Source organism: Lathamus discolor, chromosome 4 (assembly GCF_037157495.1).
Source record: "Lathamus discolor isolate bLatDis1 chromosome 4, bLatDis1.hap1, whole genome shotgun sequence".
Lineage (NCBI taxonomy): Eukaryota > Metazoa > Chordata > Aves > Psittaciformes > Psittacidae > Lathamus > Lathamus discolor.
The window spans coordinates 95,696,403-95,715,126 of NC_088887.1; the positions used below are offsets into that span (position 1 = coordinate 95,696,403).

Consider the following 18,724-nt stretch of genomic DNA (forward strand, 5'->3'; position numbering starts at 1 on the left):
ACCTTAAGATCATCAAGTTCCAACCCCCCTGCCACGGGCAGGGACACCTCACACTAAACCATCTCACCCAAGGCTTTGTCCAACCTGGCCTAGAATGGAGCATTCACAACTTCCTTAGGCAACCCATTCCAGTGTCTCACCACCCTTACAGTAAAGAACTTCCTCCTTATATCCAATTCTAAACAATAGGAACAATAAAGTCATAACACATCTTCTCAAGTCTTGACCCTGCCTAGATACTTTCTAGTTGGGATGTGAATGAAACCCCATCAGTGCAAAGGCATCTCTGCAGGCCATAGAAAGGGAAGAAAGAGAAAGATGACAGCTAGGCATAGTCAGAGGTCCCTCCTAGTAATCACAGTCCGGAGCTACTGAGTAGTGCCTCTCCAACTCTAACACAATCAGGATTCACTAAGCCATTTCTCTCAATGTATTTTGTGCTCAGAGTAATTTCTTTCTACCCTTTAAGCAATGTGGACTTTGTGGAAAGCAGTTCTAGGGAGATGCCACCTTCCTGGACCACAAAACCAGCCAAAAGGCTGGTTGCTCACATACTGTCTCCAAAGTCCTTTCACTTCAGCTACAGGCTCCTCTGCTCTCTTCTGCCCCCCAATAATCATGTTTCTTATACCCCGGGTGCCTCTTCACTTTCCTTTATTTCCTTTGTTTAGTTAATCCTCTCTAATGAACTCCCAAAGAATTAAATAATTAAAAAATATGTCTGAGAACTCATTTGTTGTTTGCCAGCTATTGCTCTGTTCACATATTGTATTCCCCTTTCCCCTTCTATCTGCCTTGTCTGTTTACACAAAGCCTTTTTGTGTCAGGTACTCTCAGTGAACAGCAACACACAGCACTGTGTGCTCACACAATGGGCTTCTAATCTCAGTTGACCCTTTAACAACCCTTAAACTTAGACTGCCACAAATATCAGCATATAATTTCAGCTAATAGATATCAATGAGTACCAAGGCTTCCATTTTAATCTGTGATCCCTATATTTGCGTTAAGGGCTGATTTGTGATAACTGACAGACTGAGGAGTGGAGTACTGTAACCTCGTAGAAAATCTTTGTGTTTATTTGTGAAAGTAATTTTCTAAGAAGGTCCTAGGGCTACATATAGAGTTGAAACTATGCGATTATGCTGCAAGTAAATAACTTTTCTAGGTGGTTTGGCTGTTATAGCTGGGATTCACATCACCCCAAAATTAGAAACATAGTCTGTGGTGATCATTTGTGTTCTTTTCATAGACAGCAAAAAGAGAGATCCTCAGAGACTGATTCATCTTAGATGTCAAAGATTCCCTGCCAGATGGCTCCACAGATCTGCTCTCCAGATAGTTCAGAAAACTGAATCCTTCCCTCAGTAAATACACTCCTTGGAACAGAAAATAACCTGTTCCTGCAGGACCAAATTGTGTTTATTTCTCCTCTTCTCATGAAAACTACAAACCTAATAAGAGGTCCATTTGTATTACCGCTATATTTGGATTTCACCTACCTTTTCAGTTTATCCTGTCTCACATTAAAAGGCTGCTATGAAGATTACCATTGCCTATATTAAATAGAAAATAGACACAGTAAGAAAGATATCATCTATGAATCATAGACTTTGCAAAATGCTAATATGGTAGGAGTTGTTTTCAGTACTTGTTCATGAGCCCATATACCCAAGTCCATACAAGCTGCCCATTTTGTATATCTGCTTTGTGATACCAGAGAGTTAAACTGCAAAAGACGCAAGCGCTGGCTTATCCCACTTGAATCAAAAGCAGCTGCATCTTCTAAGGCAATAATTACATTGAATCTGTTTATTAAATTATTTTATCTTTATGGTTGGGTTTCTTATCAGTTTAACATATTTCAGTTCCAGTATCTTCAATTTCTTTCTGCTGGAGACAATTGGCAGGGTACAAAGAGCAAGCAATGCATTTTCGCAGATTAAACAGAGAAAGCACAATGAATCACTGCTTTCTACAGTCTTTTTTTTTTTTTTAAGGAGAGACAAGAGAGACATTGATTTAAAGAGTAAAGCAATTGGCACTTCAATTTTGATCTCACATATGGAAACATAAAAGCTCAAGAGAACAGAAAATTCACCAGAACTGATCTAGTGTGACAAGGAACTGCAAAACTTCTGAGAAGTCTTGTAAAATAAAAAGTAAGCCCCTCAAAATTCCAGCCTATCAAATTTAATAATGTCTTCTTTTTTTTTTTTTTTTGGGGGGGGGGGTGGTGGTAAATGAAGAAGAAAGTGAAAAAGAAAAAAAAGAGGTTTGATTTTTGTTTTTGTTTTTTTTTTTTTTTTGTGACTTGTTTGTTTGTTATTTTATTAAGGTAAAAAAGAAATTGGGCAAAAAAGATTAAATTTACCTAAGAAACTTCCTCAGGTATTACAGCTTTGCAGTTGCAATTCACTTACCTTGACCTCCAGTAAAAGGTCCAGATTAGTTTAAATCTTTTTGCTTTTTAAAATGGGGTTGTATCAGGTACGTGAATAAGGAGAAGTAGTCCAGTTTCTACAATAGAATGCCTTAGTCTCTGCTTTGCTGTGCTAGCAATTGCTGACCTTCAGGATGTCCTACAACAGCACAATATCTGTTTCCCACACTCTTCATGAAGAAGAAGGAAGCAATTCAGTTGTGTAGATCAACAAAACAATTACAAATCAAGACATGAGCTTTCCAACAAGCTTTCTGTGCCCTTAAAAAAAAAAAAAAAAAAAAAGAAAAAAAAGAGGAAAAAAAAAAAGAGAGAGAATCAATAATAACAAAGTCTCCACAAAAGCAAAGCAAAAATGAAATAGCATAGGGTACTCGGCATTAAGGAGGAAATTGTAGATTCTCAGGGTGAGAAATGCTTTTTCTCTGGTTTTGTATTGAACAAATGCAGCTGAACAAACCAGAACACTTTTGGCTGTAACTGACAGGATGGTATTGAAGAGTAGACCTGGCTGTTTTCCTCTTGGCTGCTGGGCCAAACACTTCAAATACTTCAAAGTATTGAAGTGACAGTTAGATGAGAGCATTGCTATCAGGGATACACCAAGATTGTATTTGTTATGTTCCTGTTTTTATAACTTTGTTTTCACTTTTGAAATCCAAGACTTTACCTTTCCTTGGTGGAGTAAATATGGAGGGTGGTTATTAAAGTCTGATACGCTGTGAGGATCAGATTTTATGAAAATGAGATGCTCTGCTTGCCAGGGTCACTAGCCATGGCTTGTGAAAACAGAGCCTCTGGGACACATTTGTAACCTAAGATTAGTTGGGGAATCACTGGTCGTCAGCAGAGGGAAGACATGAAGCTATTGAGGGGCTCCAGAGGAGGATGACAAAAGTGGTCAGAGGAATAGAATACCTCTCCTATGAGAAAAGGCTGAGAGAGTTGGGGTTGTTCACCTGGGAGAAGAGAAGGCTCTGGAGAGACATTATTGCTGCTTTTCAGTTCAAGGGGCCTATGAGAAGGACAGAGAGAGATGCTTTAGCAGGGTCTATTGTAGTAGGATGAGGAGTGATGGTTTTAAAATAAGAGGGAGATTCAGGCCTCATGTGAGAAAAAAATTCTTTACAATGAGGGGGTTAAAACACTGGCACAGGTTGCTCAGAGAGGTGGTGGATGCGCCATCCCTGGAGACATACAAGGCCAGGCTGGATGTGCTTTGGGCAACCTGATCTAGTTGAAGATGCCCCTGCCCATTGCAGAGGGGTTGGACAGAATGACCTTTGAAGGTCTCTTCCAACCCAAACTATTCTATGATTCTATGATTCTATGATTCTATGATTTTGGGCACTACTGCTACTACGTGTGTGCTTCTGGGGAAACATCCCACTCCAGGCAGAGACTAAAGTATCCAAGACAAGGAGCACCAGCAAAAACACTGCCACCCTCACAGATTAGGTCAGTAACAAACACTGTGCCAAAGAGGAGGCAGAAGTGCAAAATGGTTCTGGCAATGAAATTGATTCTTATTCGTCTGAGAAACAGACCGGTTACTCTTACCAGATTAGAATAGGAAAACATGTATTTTTTATTCTTTAAGTAGTGCAGTGGGATACTAAATGTCGAAAAAGCAGAAAACTTGGACCACTGTCTGTAGACTATTGACGGATGAGGTTGTTAAACTGATGTTTTCAATGTAGGATTCTGGGTAAGTCCTTTGAGATATGGTGAATGTCTGAAAGATTGAACAGAGAAGACAGTAAACAATTTTTTCAATATTTACAAGGGATAATGTGCTGAAAATGTAACTATAGGTCTGTCAATTTAATGCTTACCCAGGGCAAAATCTCAAAAATAGGATGCGCTCAATAAAGAATTAAGGATGAACAGCCTAATTAGTACCAGACCTCATGGTCTACCGAAAGATAAAACTTTAAAGACAAATAAGTTGTATTTTTGATGGGATTACTAGCCTGACAAAATGTGCTTTTGTTAAAATAGTAGAGTTATATGAGGCCATATATCTTTCTCATTAAAAAATAAAATAAAAAAAAAGAACTATTCAAACTTCAAAGTCAAGGTAAGCAAATAAAAAAAATTAGTAGAGAAATTTAAAAAAATACTAAATGGGAATGATCTTTCAAAAATAACATTTCTGGTAGGCTTTTCTTATCCAAATATAATTCAAGGGAGTTCATGGGTGGGGAGGAAAGGCAAGTTTGTGGTTGGCACTGACTGAATGAGAGATAAAGATAGCTTCTAGAGAGAGGCTTAGACAGCAGGAAAATCTGGGCTTTCCTTCTTTTAATTAAAGAGCTAGGTGCAAAGATCAAACAGCTAGGAACAGGGAATGTAGCCTGTAAGTGAAATAAAAACTGAATTAATGTTGGTAAGAAAAAAAAACCACCCTTTTTTAATGAGAGCAGACTGGAGAGAGTTCAGATGGGATCCCTAGAATAGTTTGAAATTTAGAAAGCCTTTAATGAGAGACTGGAGAAGCCCAAGTGAATTTTCTCTCATCTTCAAGTTTGCATTTCTACCCAGTCACAGCAAATGCTCACCCTTCTACTAACAGTATCAGCATCTGTTGAGTGCCTGCCCATGGTCACTGGGACTGAGGTGACTCCTTTAAGGCCAGGACAAGAGAAGGCATTTATTTCAGATAACATGAGACACTTACAGGTTCCTCCTCCACAGCTGAGGGGGGAAAATGAGCAGTTCAGACCTCAGATGCACTTAAGATAGCATTAAGGGTCCTGCAGAGCTATCTGTAGTTGCCTAGGGGAGCAAGTAGAGAGGACAGCCACCATCGGCAGACCTCAAGAGGGCCAAGACTGGCTGTTGCTAACAAGAAAGGAGGGTGAAGACAAAGGATCAACTCTAAGATTTGGACAAAAAGAAATAATTTCAGATATAAACAATTTCTTAAAAAAATATTTGAGTGTAGAACTATAGTAAAAAAGCTGCAAAAAAAAAAAAAAAAAAGAGGATGGGAAGCAGTTAATTAGAGCACAAAAATTTTGGTTTATGTCTGCAGGATGAAGCAACAACTCTTTCTTTGGCTGTGAGCTGAGAGTGGAAAATGCAGGCTGGAGATAGCAGAAGATGAAAATAGCTATGGACATTGGGAGACCATGGCAGGACAGGTGAGGTTCACAAGCATCTCTGTAGGTCATCTAGTTCAATCTCCCTGCTCAGAGCAGGGTCACCGACAGCAGGTTGCTCACTACTGTCCAGTTTGGTTTTGAATATCTTCAAGGATGGGACTCAGCAGCCTTTCTGAGCAGTCTGTGCCAGTGTCTCATCACCCTCACAGTACAAAAAAAGGGGGGTTGTGTGTTTAGACAGAATTTTCTGCATTGTAACTTCTGTCCATTGCCTCTTGTCCTCTCAGTGGGCACCAAGAAGAGACTGGCTCCATCTCCTTTACTCCTTCTCTTCCAATATTTATCCACATGGAGAAGATTCTTTTGAGTCATATTCTCCAGGTTCAACAGGCACAGCTCTCTCAGTCTGTCCTCCTACCAAAGATGATCCAGTCCCTTCATCTTCTTGCCCTTTTGCTGAACTCTCTCCAACATGTCCTCATCTCCTCATACCGGGGAACCCAGCACTGGATACAACAATCCAGATATGTTTCACCAGTGCTAAGTAGAGGGGAAGGATCACCTCTCACCTCACCATTGGCAATGCTCTTCCCAATGCCGACCCATACCAAGATGGGAAAGAATAGGACAAGTAGGGGAGTAGGGGACATAGAAATGAGTCAGGAAAACACATCTGCCTTCCAGACAGGAGAGAGAAATGACTGCAAAAGAAAAAAGTTAAGGTGAAGCAGCAAGCAGCAATAGGATTTTTTCCATTCTTTCTTTGATAAGATAAGCAGAGAGTTTGTTGATGAAGGAGGAAAGAGTGCCAAAGAAAAATCCATGGATTACAAGCACCCAATTCAATTCAGCTGGTGAAGTAGAGCAATTTAATAAGACAGAGGGCATGACTGAAGGGAAAGGAGGAGGAATGCTTAACAGAGGGAACAAAAGTTATTTCTGCCAGGAGCAGGACTAGAGAAAACAAATATATGGAAGTGTAAGGGAGTGAGTGGAGTATATGAGGAAGCTGTTAGGAAAGACTACAAAGGGAATAAGAGTCATGGCATGGGCCACAATAGGAACATTCAGCTCTTGGGCTAGAAAAAAACACATGCCTTCTCACTTCACATGAGTTTCTATTCTTTTGCATAAAACAGAAGGCCATAACAGCCTAGATGCTGAGAGCTAACCTAAAGAGCCCAGTAGTTAAGGTATTCTCCAACACAGGAGACTGGGATTTGGATTTCTTGAACCACAGGTGTGAACTGAACTTAGATGAGTACCATAAAATGTAGGTTATATATTTGGGTCACTTTCTAGACCTTCTAGCTAGTAATATTCTGCCTCAGTGTCTGAGTAGTGCAGCACATACCAAAAAGAAGATACACTTATACCAAATACTATCATATATAAGGTTTTTTGTAAATCTGAGATATTTTTAAGAATAAAAGCTGACACGACTGCAAATTGAATGAAGTTGTCCAAATATACAAATATTGAAACAAAATAAAGAGATCCAAGTGCATAAAACTTTTTAATTTACCAGGTAAGTGGTTAAGAAAATTCAGTAAAAGCTACCTGAAAACTATCAAGTTTGAACTAGGAGTCAGGCAGCTATTTTTAAAAGCAGGGATAGTTAAGCCATTGGAACTTTTAGATACACAATAGAGAATCAATCTTGTAAGTCCCTACATGAATATTGCATTTCTTCATAGGAAGGTAGTTTCTGATTTAGGCAGACTATAAAATCTAAACGTAGGTATCTTGCTGTCAAGTTATATTGGAATCCAGAATAGCTGATTATAACGCTTTAGTCAGTTTGCTAAAACAATTTTGTCTCAGCAATGGAAAAGCAAAGGGGTTTCATTTCGTAACTTTCAGCCCCATACCACTCTGTTGGAAGGTTTGTTTCTGAAATAGCAAGGAGATCATCAGTGCAGATTATATTGAGCAAACAACAATTTTCAAAACAATAAAAACAACCTCCATTTACTGTTATATAGTAAGAACATCTGGTTTTATGCCACTGCATACTAGGTAATTATTTTGGTTTGTGTGAATTGTAACTAGAGGAACCCATTTTATTTGAAAACCTTTGTCAAAGTTTTACTCTAACAGGTAGATAGCAAACATACTGAAATATTAGTTCCTAAGTTTTGATAGCCATGAAGCCATTTTCCCAGTCTATCACCAATTCATTTCACTATAGCCCCTTTAAAGAGATGTCAAGTCTTCAAGCTTCAAGTTTTGCAGGATGTGTGTGTGGGGAAGTGGTAATTCTGAGATACTGGAAGCTTTCCAACAGGATAAGAACAGCATTTCCCAGACACCCTGCTAACATCAATTTGTGGATGCTATAACTGCTTATCGTCTCTATTGCAGGCCATGGCTCTCAAACACACTTCCTGGGCCACTGTTCATACAGATTTGTTTGTTCTGTTCAGAAAGATAGGAAACAAAAAAATCAGATACTTTGCCATTAAAAAGGGCTGGAATAGTTAATATCTGAAACAGTTTGTAGAGAGCATTTCAAATAACAGATTGAAATGCTGGATAAGTGGAAGCACTTTGAAGATTATGATCAAGCTTCATCTTTGAAGACAACTAGATGAAAGTAGACAAGCTTAATAGAAGAGGTTACTCAGGGTGGCTTGCCATTACTGTTCCTGAATGTGGAAGTAGCAGATTAACAAAAAGTTGGGTTTTGGTTTTTAGTTGGGTTTTGGTTTTTTTGTTTTTTTTTTTTTTTTTGGATATAGAAACAGCAACATGATCACACTGAATTTTAACTTGTGAGCGACCATTGTGACTTCCCCTCCCACTCAGCCTTTGTCAGCAGGGTCTAGGGTTATTGTACATCAAGTGCAGACAGGCTGCAGGTTCTCTACCTCAAAAAGACCACCTACAAGTCTCAGTCTCATTAGAATACAACACAAGGATCTGATTAAAGCAAAGAAATTTCCTTTAAAATATATGTGCGTGCATGTACATATATCACACTCTGCAGATGTTTAGCCCAGCCCTGATAACTACTGAAGGAGGCTGGATGAGGGAGTCCTTGGAGGGAGATGTGAATTTCATTTCCAAAGCAGCAGTCTGCTAGCACAGTCAAGTACCACCTGCAATACAGTGCCATTGCGTAGGTATGTAAAAGTCTTCCCACAGATTTTTCCCAGTGTCAGATACTCTAAAAATGGGTAAACCACAGAGGATTACCAAGATATCCAGTATTTAATATTAACATCAGCTAGCTAGTAGAATAAATGATTTGAGCAATTCTTTGAGGGGAAAAGAGCTCAGGGCAACTGCAGAAAGTTCCAGAGTCAAAAGGAAACATAGCAACAATCATGGTTCAAAAGAAAATTTCAGGTGATCAATTATAAATTTTCCATATTGCAAGTGCTATGGAAAAATATCGTGTCATGCCTGCACACTGAAAAAAACTGCTCAAGAAACCTTCAACTTCACCTAAGATATACTTCTAAATGCTGCAGCTAATCTTGTCTGTGTGGTTTATGTAACATGCTGTGTGAATCCTTCATTTCCATTAGAAATATCTTGGTCATGCATCTGACTTTTGGAAATCATTAAAGTGTTGTCTCCTGCAGAAACAGGCAGATATAAATTAAATTCCATTAGACTAGAGGGACAAAGAAAAGTAAGAAACTAAAGCTAACCTTGGAGTAGCTTTCTCGACTCTTGTAACAGAAGTTACGAAGGTAAAACAGGCAAAGTGAAAAACTGGTATATCGTATCACAGAAGATGTGGGAGAAGTCAAATAAATTTCAGTGTTATTTCAAGTTTTATTTCTTTCATGTGTTGTACTTTTTTAAGAACATATTTAAAAGATCCTGCCTACAATACACACATTTTCTCTTGAGTATCTGTTGTTGAATACAATGGTAAAACAATTCTACAAAATCTCCAACAACACAAAACAAAAAAACACTTCTTCCTCCTATCCCAAAAGAAAACCTTCTACCTGCTTCTTTAGTTTGAGTCTCTGAGACAGTTTTGGCTGGATATAAAGCAGTAAGTAAACACAGATATTACTGTAGCTTCTGCAGTGACTAATGTTTGCTTTTTCTAAGATCCCAAAGGCTGGGATAATTACATTCTGCAAGAGGCAAAACAATTTATATAAACCCCCACTCACACATTCTCTTATTAAAAATTAAATAGGACTTCCATAATTAGCCGCGTCAAATATGCGCAAAGAATGACAGCTAGAAAGCAGTCTCTGCAGATTGCTCGTGAAGTGGGTGCGAAGCTGAAGTCAGGGTAAGAAAAAAAATCACAGTGATAAAAGAGCGCTTTCTTGGAGCTTTTACAAGGTCGTTTGGTCCAGGCCAGATAAAAGTGAGCATTTCTCCAATACCCTGTAACAAGAGGGAGAAAATAGAATTAAAAATTATCTTTTGCAGCAAAACCAAAAATCAAAGTCAGCTTCTCTAGGATGAAGTCCACTGGAAAATAAAGTCTTCCTTTTCTCCTGACAGGTTTTAGCTTTTAATTATGTAAAGCCTTCATGAGGGGATTTCTATTTTTTGTGAATTTAATTCACAAAATGTCCTAATTGTCTGCAGACACACTAATAACTTTGAAAAACGTATTTGTAGCAAGCTGAAATGTGTTTTCAAAACAACAGTTACACGACACTTAAAAAAGTACACACATCCATAATTCTCGTAGAGTTCGTATGTAAATATATTATTGGCATTGTATATATTGTGAAAACCAACAAAGAATGCCTGATTTGAATTCCTCCAGCTGCCCAGTTTACAAAACCTAATAGTATTGTGGGCTGAAAAAGATGGCCATTTCTTCCCCTGTGGGGAACTGCCACTATTTGTTCATTGTCATATCTTTAGTGAATTTAAATTAATTTTTAATAACAATTTTACTCCTCATAAAACTGAAAAGACAAATCATGAGAGGCCAACAATATTATTTAGATACCATCTTCAGAATACAACCCTGCTGCAAAAATACTAAAATAACTGTTGAAGCAGAAAATGAGGAAGAAAGTCGCAGAATATCTACATTTGTGGGAGAAGGGTTGAAAACAAAGGGCTTTTTTAGGTTTGATTTTTTATAATTCCTCTTTATAAAATCCTAACTCTCAAACGAAAAAAAAAAAAAAAAAGAGTTATGTCAAAGCCATCTCCTAAGGCAAGAATAGTATGTGTCAGTGCCTGAACTTGCTTTCAAAGTCTCCAAGCCTAGAAGCAAAGGCTCTGCAAAAATCTTTATATCAGAACTGGGAATCAGGGTAGGGAATCCCTTTCAGAAAAGAACAAAGGTGCAGCGAACCTTAAGAAAAGATAATTTGAAAACAGAGGTCCTGATTTCTGTGATTCAATAGTGGTGTTCTACCAACAACATTCACTGATACGAATAGTCTTTTTGCCAACGGGAAATAGAATGAAGAATGCAGCACACAAGAGAGTCACACTTTCACTTAAGAAAGTCCACTGAAAGCTTGCAGAATTGCCTCCTGCATTTCCAGCCACATTCCTCAGCTGCCCAGGTTTATCCACTCACAGTCCACAATACAGAGAACATGGCTGTGTTTTAGCATAAATATCAAAGCATCCCTAACACATGATTTCCATGCCACAAGCACTTCCTCTGACTTGAAATACATGTTTTACAGTTCTGTATGAAAGAAGGTGTTTCAAAATAGGTATGTGCCATTGCATAGCCCCAAACACAGAGGTGGAAAGCATTTATTTTAAGACCCCTTCTCTTGTTACTTGAAAATTAAACCATGTAATCTGTCATAATGATATGCCAAATATGAAGCTAAATTAGCACCAGCATTGGTACTAAAAACAATGAACACATTCATTACTCTTACATTTCTCCTCTTTTATTCCAAGTAGTTTGGGTTCCTGGATAAAGAAAAACAAATGCATTAATGCAGTACAACGTACAGTACAATCATGTATTTATGCAAGGAATTATGGTTATCCAGTGGTGTGGAGCTTTTTTGATTATTTCATGCCCTTTCCTGTCTTTTGAAACTCCACTTAAAATAACAGGTAAACCCTTCTGCAAGATTCCAGTTCTAGTAATAACTATTTCTTTGATTTGAACTCAATATGAATAGCATGATGTATCAATTCAGGACATAAACATATCTTGCTTTTGCTGGTAAAAAAAATCATTCTAGAAATGTTCCAAATATCTTCACATGACTCAATCCTTTCTTCTTATCACAAAATTTGAAAGAGTGAAAAGTTTTTACTGTTCCTCTCTGGACTCCTACTAATCTCTTTCAGGATAGGATTTTCAAAAGAAAGAGTGATTGAACTCAAAGTCAAGCCAGGCAGTACATATCTGCATATGCTGTTTGAGTGCTTTGTCAGAGAGAAGTCATTAAACTTAGCTATGGCATGCTTGCACCTACTTCTCTGAGGTCCCTATATTGATGCTGATACTTCTGTGAGTAGTGTATTTACTGCCATCCTTCTGCCAGGAAAGACAAGCACATTACTCTCAGTTGAAAGCCCCAAACCAACAAGTTTTAGGAAAAAAAAGTGCTAATCATTTCAACTCAGATTGTACATAGACTAACCAGGTTACAGCTAAGTTAGCAAACCATATTCTTTGTTAAAACAAACATGACCATTGTGGATTGCACTCTGGAACTTTTTCATATAAATATTCTATTCTCAATATGCCCATGTAAAGTAAAAGATTTTTCTTTGTGTTGGGAAACCAGCATTTTCAGCGCTACTTTATCCATCTAAAAGTTCATTAATGTCTGCATTAAGGACTGGTTGTGTATGGAAAACTGTGGCGTGCATCCTGTCCTTGTAATTTCAGGGATCTTTGAGCTATGGCTCTTTGCTGCGCAATAGCTGACTTCATGACATGCTCTCTCTCAAAATGGTAGCAAACAGCATAAATCAAGTGCTGGCTGAGGCTCCAAGGAAACATTCCCATGGATCATGCTACAAGAACTAAACCAAGTGTAACCCACAAACCATGTTTATTTTAAATAGTTTTATCCATGAATCATGTTTCCTCAAAAGAGATTTATCCAGCATCCACTGAGTTCCTATTCTGCACATGAGAAAGGAAAAGAATAGGGTTTTCTGTCACACTGCGCCCATGTATTCAGAGCACAGTTGCTTCACTCAACAAATATCTAGAATTATGCATCCACTGAAAGAGTAGAGTCAGCATCCAAAAGAGCATTTCTCATTCTTATGCATCACACCAGGTGTAATAGAGACATGAAAGAAGAAGGTGTAATATGTCATGTTGCCGCCTAGATTCTGGGTTTACTATAAGTCAGAGTTTCAACAAGACAACTAGTATTTCATTAAAGAAGAATAGGCAAATAAATTGCATATGTTCACCATGTGACCTCTTCTCATTAATAGAATAATCAAAAGCGTCCCTGACAGTGCTCCATTTTCACACAAAAAATAAGCAAGGGCTCTGTTACAGGCCTGCCATGTGTCAGCACTGAGTCTTTACAAGTCTCTTCGTTCCTGAACATGGGCAAATCTCTTGAGGGAGTTAATACAGAAATGTGCAACTGTTTTAAAGTTATTATTTTGTAAAAATTGAAGTGGTTTAACATTTAAATAAAACTGGTAATTTGTGCTGCTACAGTGAACAGATACTGCTCCAGTCACAGGTCCCAGTTGAGCAAGGGTTAAATCTTACTGATTAAACTTTGACGTCAAAATGACAACTGTTACTTTATTACCCTCATATCCCCTCCTAACCTAAAAGGTTTATCCTTATGTTAGAGACAATGGCACTGCAAAAGACATCAAAACTTTCTTGACAGCACACAACAAGACTCAATGTTCCCTCAAGGGTGCAATATCTTACAGATGGAAGTGGAGATTTATTAATTTGGCTTCCCATTAAAAAAGGAAACCACACAAACCACCCAGACAGTGCCCTGGCATTTATAATCAAAAAAGGAGAAAAGATTACTTTCACAAAGATCCTTCTGGAAATAACAGCTTACAAATTTTCCTAATAAAACACAAGATGTCTGGAGGGCAGATGAATTAATGAATTTCCTATTGATCAGGGGACAACTGGGCGATGCAACTCCTCTCCTCCACCCCGCCCAGACACACACAATATATTTTTCTTCCCCTGTCCTCTCCATGTCCCCTTCTGTGTCCCCTAGCCCCCAGGAAAACAGAACAGAGCTGCAGCTGCTTTGAAGCTGCGCCCATGCCAATAGACCAGAGGGCTGCAGCTGAACAATGCACAGAGCGCCCAGGTCCTTTCACCACCCTTCAGAGTAGGGCACTGATTTGGAGCTTCTCCACTGCCAGCACTGAAACTTAATCACTTTTGAGACTTATACTCCCTTTCAAATTTGACTCAGGTTGGCCAGCAGGTTGAAAACCTTATTACATGCAGGCAGACAGTGTGATCACACAAACTTAATTTACTGAGGAAATTAGTCTAATAGATATAATAGTGAAAAATACAGCAGGTATATTGATGACATGGTGCCATGTTTCTGTTCTGTGTGAAGCTGTTGTGACTGTGAAGAGCTCAAAGAGGAAAAAAGAAAAAGAGAGGCAGGAAAGAAAACAAATATTTCCTTTTCAGTGCCACTGCACAGACAGAGCAGGCTCAAAAAATAACTTTGGAAACATTTTTAATTTCTTTTAATCTTTGTTTGTAGTCTGACCTGCTACAGTTAGCTCCCTTGTAATGTAAATGCCACGCTGCAGACTACAGGACTTGCAAGCCCCACCTGTAGTTCAGTTCTTTTTGCTTAAAATCCCAAGAGAAGGGAGGAGAATCTTCGTATAATCAAAGACAGTGAGGTTGCAGCCTCTAGCCTATCTTTTGAGAATCACTTTTCTTTCTTGCTTTTGTTACAAATACCCTTTTTTAATTCCTTTCCATGATGACATATTCTTTCATGGCTTATTCTTTCCCTGCTTTGTTTAGTCTTCAAATCTCACATCACAGCATAAAGGAAAAATGGATAATCAAGCATTACCCAACAGAAGGCAGGCTCCTTGGGAGCCATTAAGTAAACATCAGAGTAGGACATTTATCATTTCTACACACTGGGTTTTACTACATTTATATTGACGCAGTCCTTGACAATATATATTTAAAAAAACCCCACAAAACGCATAAATTGGCTGCGTATGTCACAGAGTTGTCTTGTTAAAACTGCACTGGGCTGAATGCACTTGTTTGGTGGTACTAACACCGACTCTGTGGAAGATGACATATGGCATCTGGCTAAAGGCAAACCTCCTCTCTTTCTGCAGACAATGGCAAGGGTTTTTAGTGGTGACAACAGGCATTCTGATGGAGATGGTAGAGTTTACATATTGGGAATCTCAGCTGTGTCACACATTTTCTTTTGAGTTTATCAGGTAACAGTTTACAAATTCAAACAAAGGACACAAAGTGAAATAAAAAAACTAATTTCTGCCCTTGCTGCCTTTGTTAACCCTTCAGCAGACTTTACCTTTTGCTGCTTACAAGGCATCACTTAGCTCCTTCCTACCCTGAAGCCTAATTCTGCTATCCGCACATGTGCTATCCTTCAGAAGATGCTTCAGGCCTGCTGTACAGAGTGCTCTCTTACTCACACTCTTTTACTAGCCTGGATATTTGTAGTCTGGCTTCCAGCAACTCCTGGATTTCCTGGCATGTGATACAGTCTTTACCAGTAAAGACTCTGATCAACTGGCTCTCCAAGCAGCTGCCTGCAGACCTTGTGGGAGGTTGAGCTGGCAGATCCTGACTCATCTTAGCAAGACCAAGAGAACCAGTCCAAGATGCCTGAGCCCTCTGCCATGGCCCAGGACTTCCCCAAATCTTGTAATGATGAAGACACTTCTTTTTGACTTCTAGTATATGGAAATCTCCAGCAGCAAGAATATTTGCTTCTTAATCATCCCTTGACTTCATAGATTCTTGAACCCAAGTCTTCCTGACATTCATCTACCAATATACAGTCCTACTAATCCAATTCAAACTTTTCTGGTTTATCAGCTAAACATCTTCACACTGGAACTAAATTTTCTTAGACTCTCATCCTTTTGCTGCTTAGTCTTTGTAAATCTTTCATTTCTGCACTAGGATCCTCCCTGCAATTGAATTTCAATCTAATGGAAATTTCCATAATGCAAATACTACATAATATTGGTTTTAACACTGAAAAGTGCAATTCTAAATAAAAGTCACATTAATGCTTCATTAGGACAGCTGAAAAAATGATGGATGTTTAATAGGCTACAGTCAAGATATCTTTTCTTCAAAGAATCTTTACATATACTATGTACTTTAAATTGATGCAGTTGGGTCTTCTATGTCACAATTTTGTATAGGTAAAAAAAATGAACAGCTTTACCTTTTTTGTGACATTTTCCTCTTCAATTTCAATATCACAGTAAAATGTTTACAGCATTTCCAAACATGTTTCATTTTAAAACTTTTCAAAAATCCCTTACCATTTCAGTACCCTTGTTCTGAACTTACGGAAGTACCTTAGATGTGGTTCCTTGCAGAAAGTACCTTGCATGCAAAACATGTGCAAGTGAGTTCTGCTGCAAGAGAATCTCCCTCCTTCTATTTGAACAGCTTGTATTTAAGACAGAATTTCTTCTTAAAAGCCATTGTAGACTGACAGCCAGGACGGTGAGTTCTGTCAGATAGGCTAAGGGCACACAGACATGTAATAGTATCTGGGGAAAAATTCAACTTTTAAACAATTTCATTGTTTTCATGTTCTGCACCCAAAATCTTACCCAGCCACTGTTACTGCATTAGTCCAGGCTCCCAGAATGTTCAGGTTGGTGGATGTTAGTAGGTTGTGTTTTGCTCTGGAGTCGGTCCAGGAAAGCATTATTTACCCTTAAAATACAACAAAAAATGAATAATGATTGAAAGCATCTGAGGAGTTCACAAACTTGAAATTCAGTGGCTTTCCCTATTCTCAGTTCAATACCTATCTTTCTATGTTTTTCAAGCCTGTGCTGCAAAACCATGGACAGGCATGAGATAGGGTGGATTTCATTTTCAGTTCACTGGATGCTTCCTTATCCTGCAATCAGTCCTTTGTGATTAAAAGGCATGCCTTGGCTGCTGTGAGAAATGCATCAAAATTCTCCATAGAAAGACAACTTGCATACCACCACCCACCTCATTAGGAAGATTAGCTCTTTCGACAATTCACCCTAGGTAGACTTTCAGTGTTCAGTACAGGAGAAGAGTTTCTAGAAACACTGCTTTCCTAATGCAAATGAAAAAACCCACTTCAGCTTGTTCTAACAGACACAATTCACATAGCTGACAACTTTTCCTACCATCCAGCTTTGAAAATCACTCTAGCATTTTCTTGTACTGCTCTATCAGTCCAGAAAGCATGCACCAATGCAAATACACTTTTCCTCAATCTGTTCTAAATATTTTCAAACCTTCTGAAAACTATGCCTTTTTTTCCTCCTCTATTAATGCTTAGGACTGACACACATGCTTAGACATAACTGTTGTTTCAATGTTTTACAATGCTATTGGTAAGGATGATGTAAAATGCAAGATACTGGATTATTTCTATCTAGGGACATGAGATGGACTGAATCGAAAATCCTTCATTAACTTCTACAGTAATTATCTCAATATCTTTGCCAGAGAAAAAAAAAAAAAAAAAAAAGAAAATGGAATGAAGAGTGGTTGCCTACAAAAGTAATTTATTTTTTTTCATATTTCCCTAATGACATAAAAAAGGAAACAAATGGCGATTTTATTTTTGAGCCTGGGCATTGTTTCTTTGTGCCAGCCAAAAACAAAGCAGAGAATACATCTGTGTTTCAAGATAATGGAAAGTCAGGTAAGTGACAGACGTGCAAGATTAGAACCATTGAGCACAGACAGGTCATGGCAGTGGGCATAGCTTGGGGCACAAAGCAGTACAGTTGCAGAAGGCCTTGAGGCACTGCAGCTTCCATCTGTATCAACATCAAATCCCACACTTAGCTCTGCCTGTTAAACTCGTTGACAGCCACAAAATGTGGCATGGAGAATGCAGCCCATTCTAAACCAAGGTAAAAATAAATAAACAAACACATAGATAAATAAATACTTCCCCAGCTGAAGCCACTGTACTAGTAGTTACCCATGAAACTACTGATAGTTTCTACTCTATGCAATATTCGACAGTGATAGGGTAAATAAAGTCAAAATGGCACTATGGGTCATACTGCATTACAGTGAGCAGTTTCAATGATGGATATTAGTGGCTCATTTGAAGGCAAAGTTAAGCCAGAGCTGGGGTCTGGGATCCTTATTGTAATTGTCTTCTAACACACGAATGCTTGCAATTTTGAGACACTTTCCAGATAGGAATTCAATTAAAGTGTACTCTGCATTTTTGCATCATACCTCCTTTGTTCATCCTGACGTGCTCTCATCCTGTCTTCCTCTTCCTGCTTTTGTTTAAATTCCATTAATTCAGCCTGGGAATGATAAAAGTGAAAAAAAAAAAAAAAAAAAACCAAACAACAAACTTACTTTTAATTAACATACCTATGTTGCAAACCCAATTAATTCCACACGGTGCTAACTTCAGCTAGAGCCACTTGTCATTCCCCGCACTTTTCTCAACAGCATTTTATTTAAGTGACAGCGCTATGTTAAAAACCTAGCTAACTTTTCTGTTCTGTATGGCACAGCATGAGTTTTATTTGTGTGTTAAAAACAGGGAATTAACAGGATTTTACAGTCCTACATTTAAAATTTAAAAGGGGTAAGAGAGACACAAGCCTGCTTCCTTTGCCCCAGCCCACATATTTGCATTTCCCTGTGGGTCCAAGGGGGAAGACAGCCAACATCATCTAGCAGGAGCAGACACAGCTGTCTTCCTGTAGGGTATGAAGGAGACATGCCTTTCACCTCCTGCCTCCATGGAACACAAGGAGAAGATGGGAACAGGGGTGTGTCACCTCCAGCTCTCTGGGGCTCCCCAAAGAGTGAGGAAAGGGAATGGGTTGCCCAGGGAGGTTGTGAATGCTCCATCCCTGGCAGTGTTCAAGGCCAGGTTGGACGAACCCTTGGGTGAAATGGTTTAGTGTGAGGTGTTCCTGCCCATGGCAGCGGGGGTTGGAACTAGATGATCTTAAGGTCCCTTCCAACCCTAACTATTCTACGATTCTATGATAAATAGTACCTGGGCTG

General features: G+C 38.7%; 1 protein-coding gene across 2 annotated transcripts in view; it reads right to left on the reverse strand.

The window, feature by feature from the left end:
* Window positions 1-7,047: 7,047 nt before the first annotated feature.
* Window positions 7,048-18,724, reverse strand: part of EPSTI1 (epithelial stromal interaction 1) — a 52,541-nt gene continuing 40,864 nt past the window's right edge. Inside the window, exons 9-12 of one of the 2 annotated variants that reach the window (XR_010612371.1) lie at window positions 17,933-18,006; window positions 16,300-16,405; window positions 11,394-11,427; window positions 7,048-9,912 (exon numbers count right to left, since the gene is read on the reverse strand). Coding sequence is in view for 1 of the 2 variants with exons in the window: in XM_065678190.1 (XP_065534262.1) it covers window positions 16,318-16,405; window positions 17,933-18,006 (162 nt within the window). In the remaining variant the exon portion in view is untranslated. The remainder of the gene's footprint in view (window positions 9,913-11,393; window positions 11,428-16,299; window positions 16,406-17,932; window positions 18,007-18,724) is intronic. The other variant, XM_065678190.1, reaches the window with a different exon arrangement.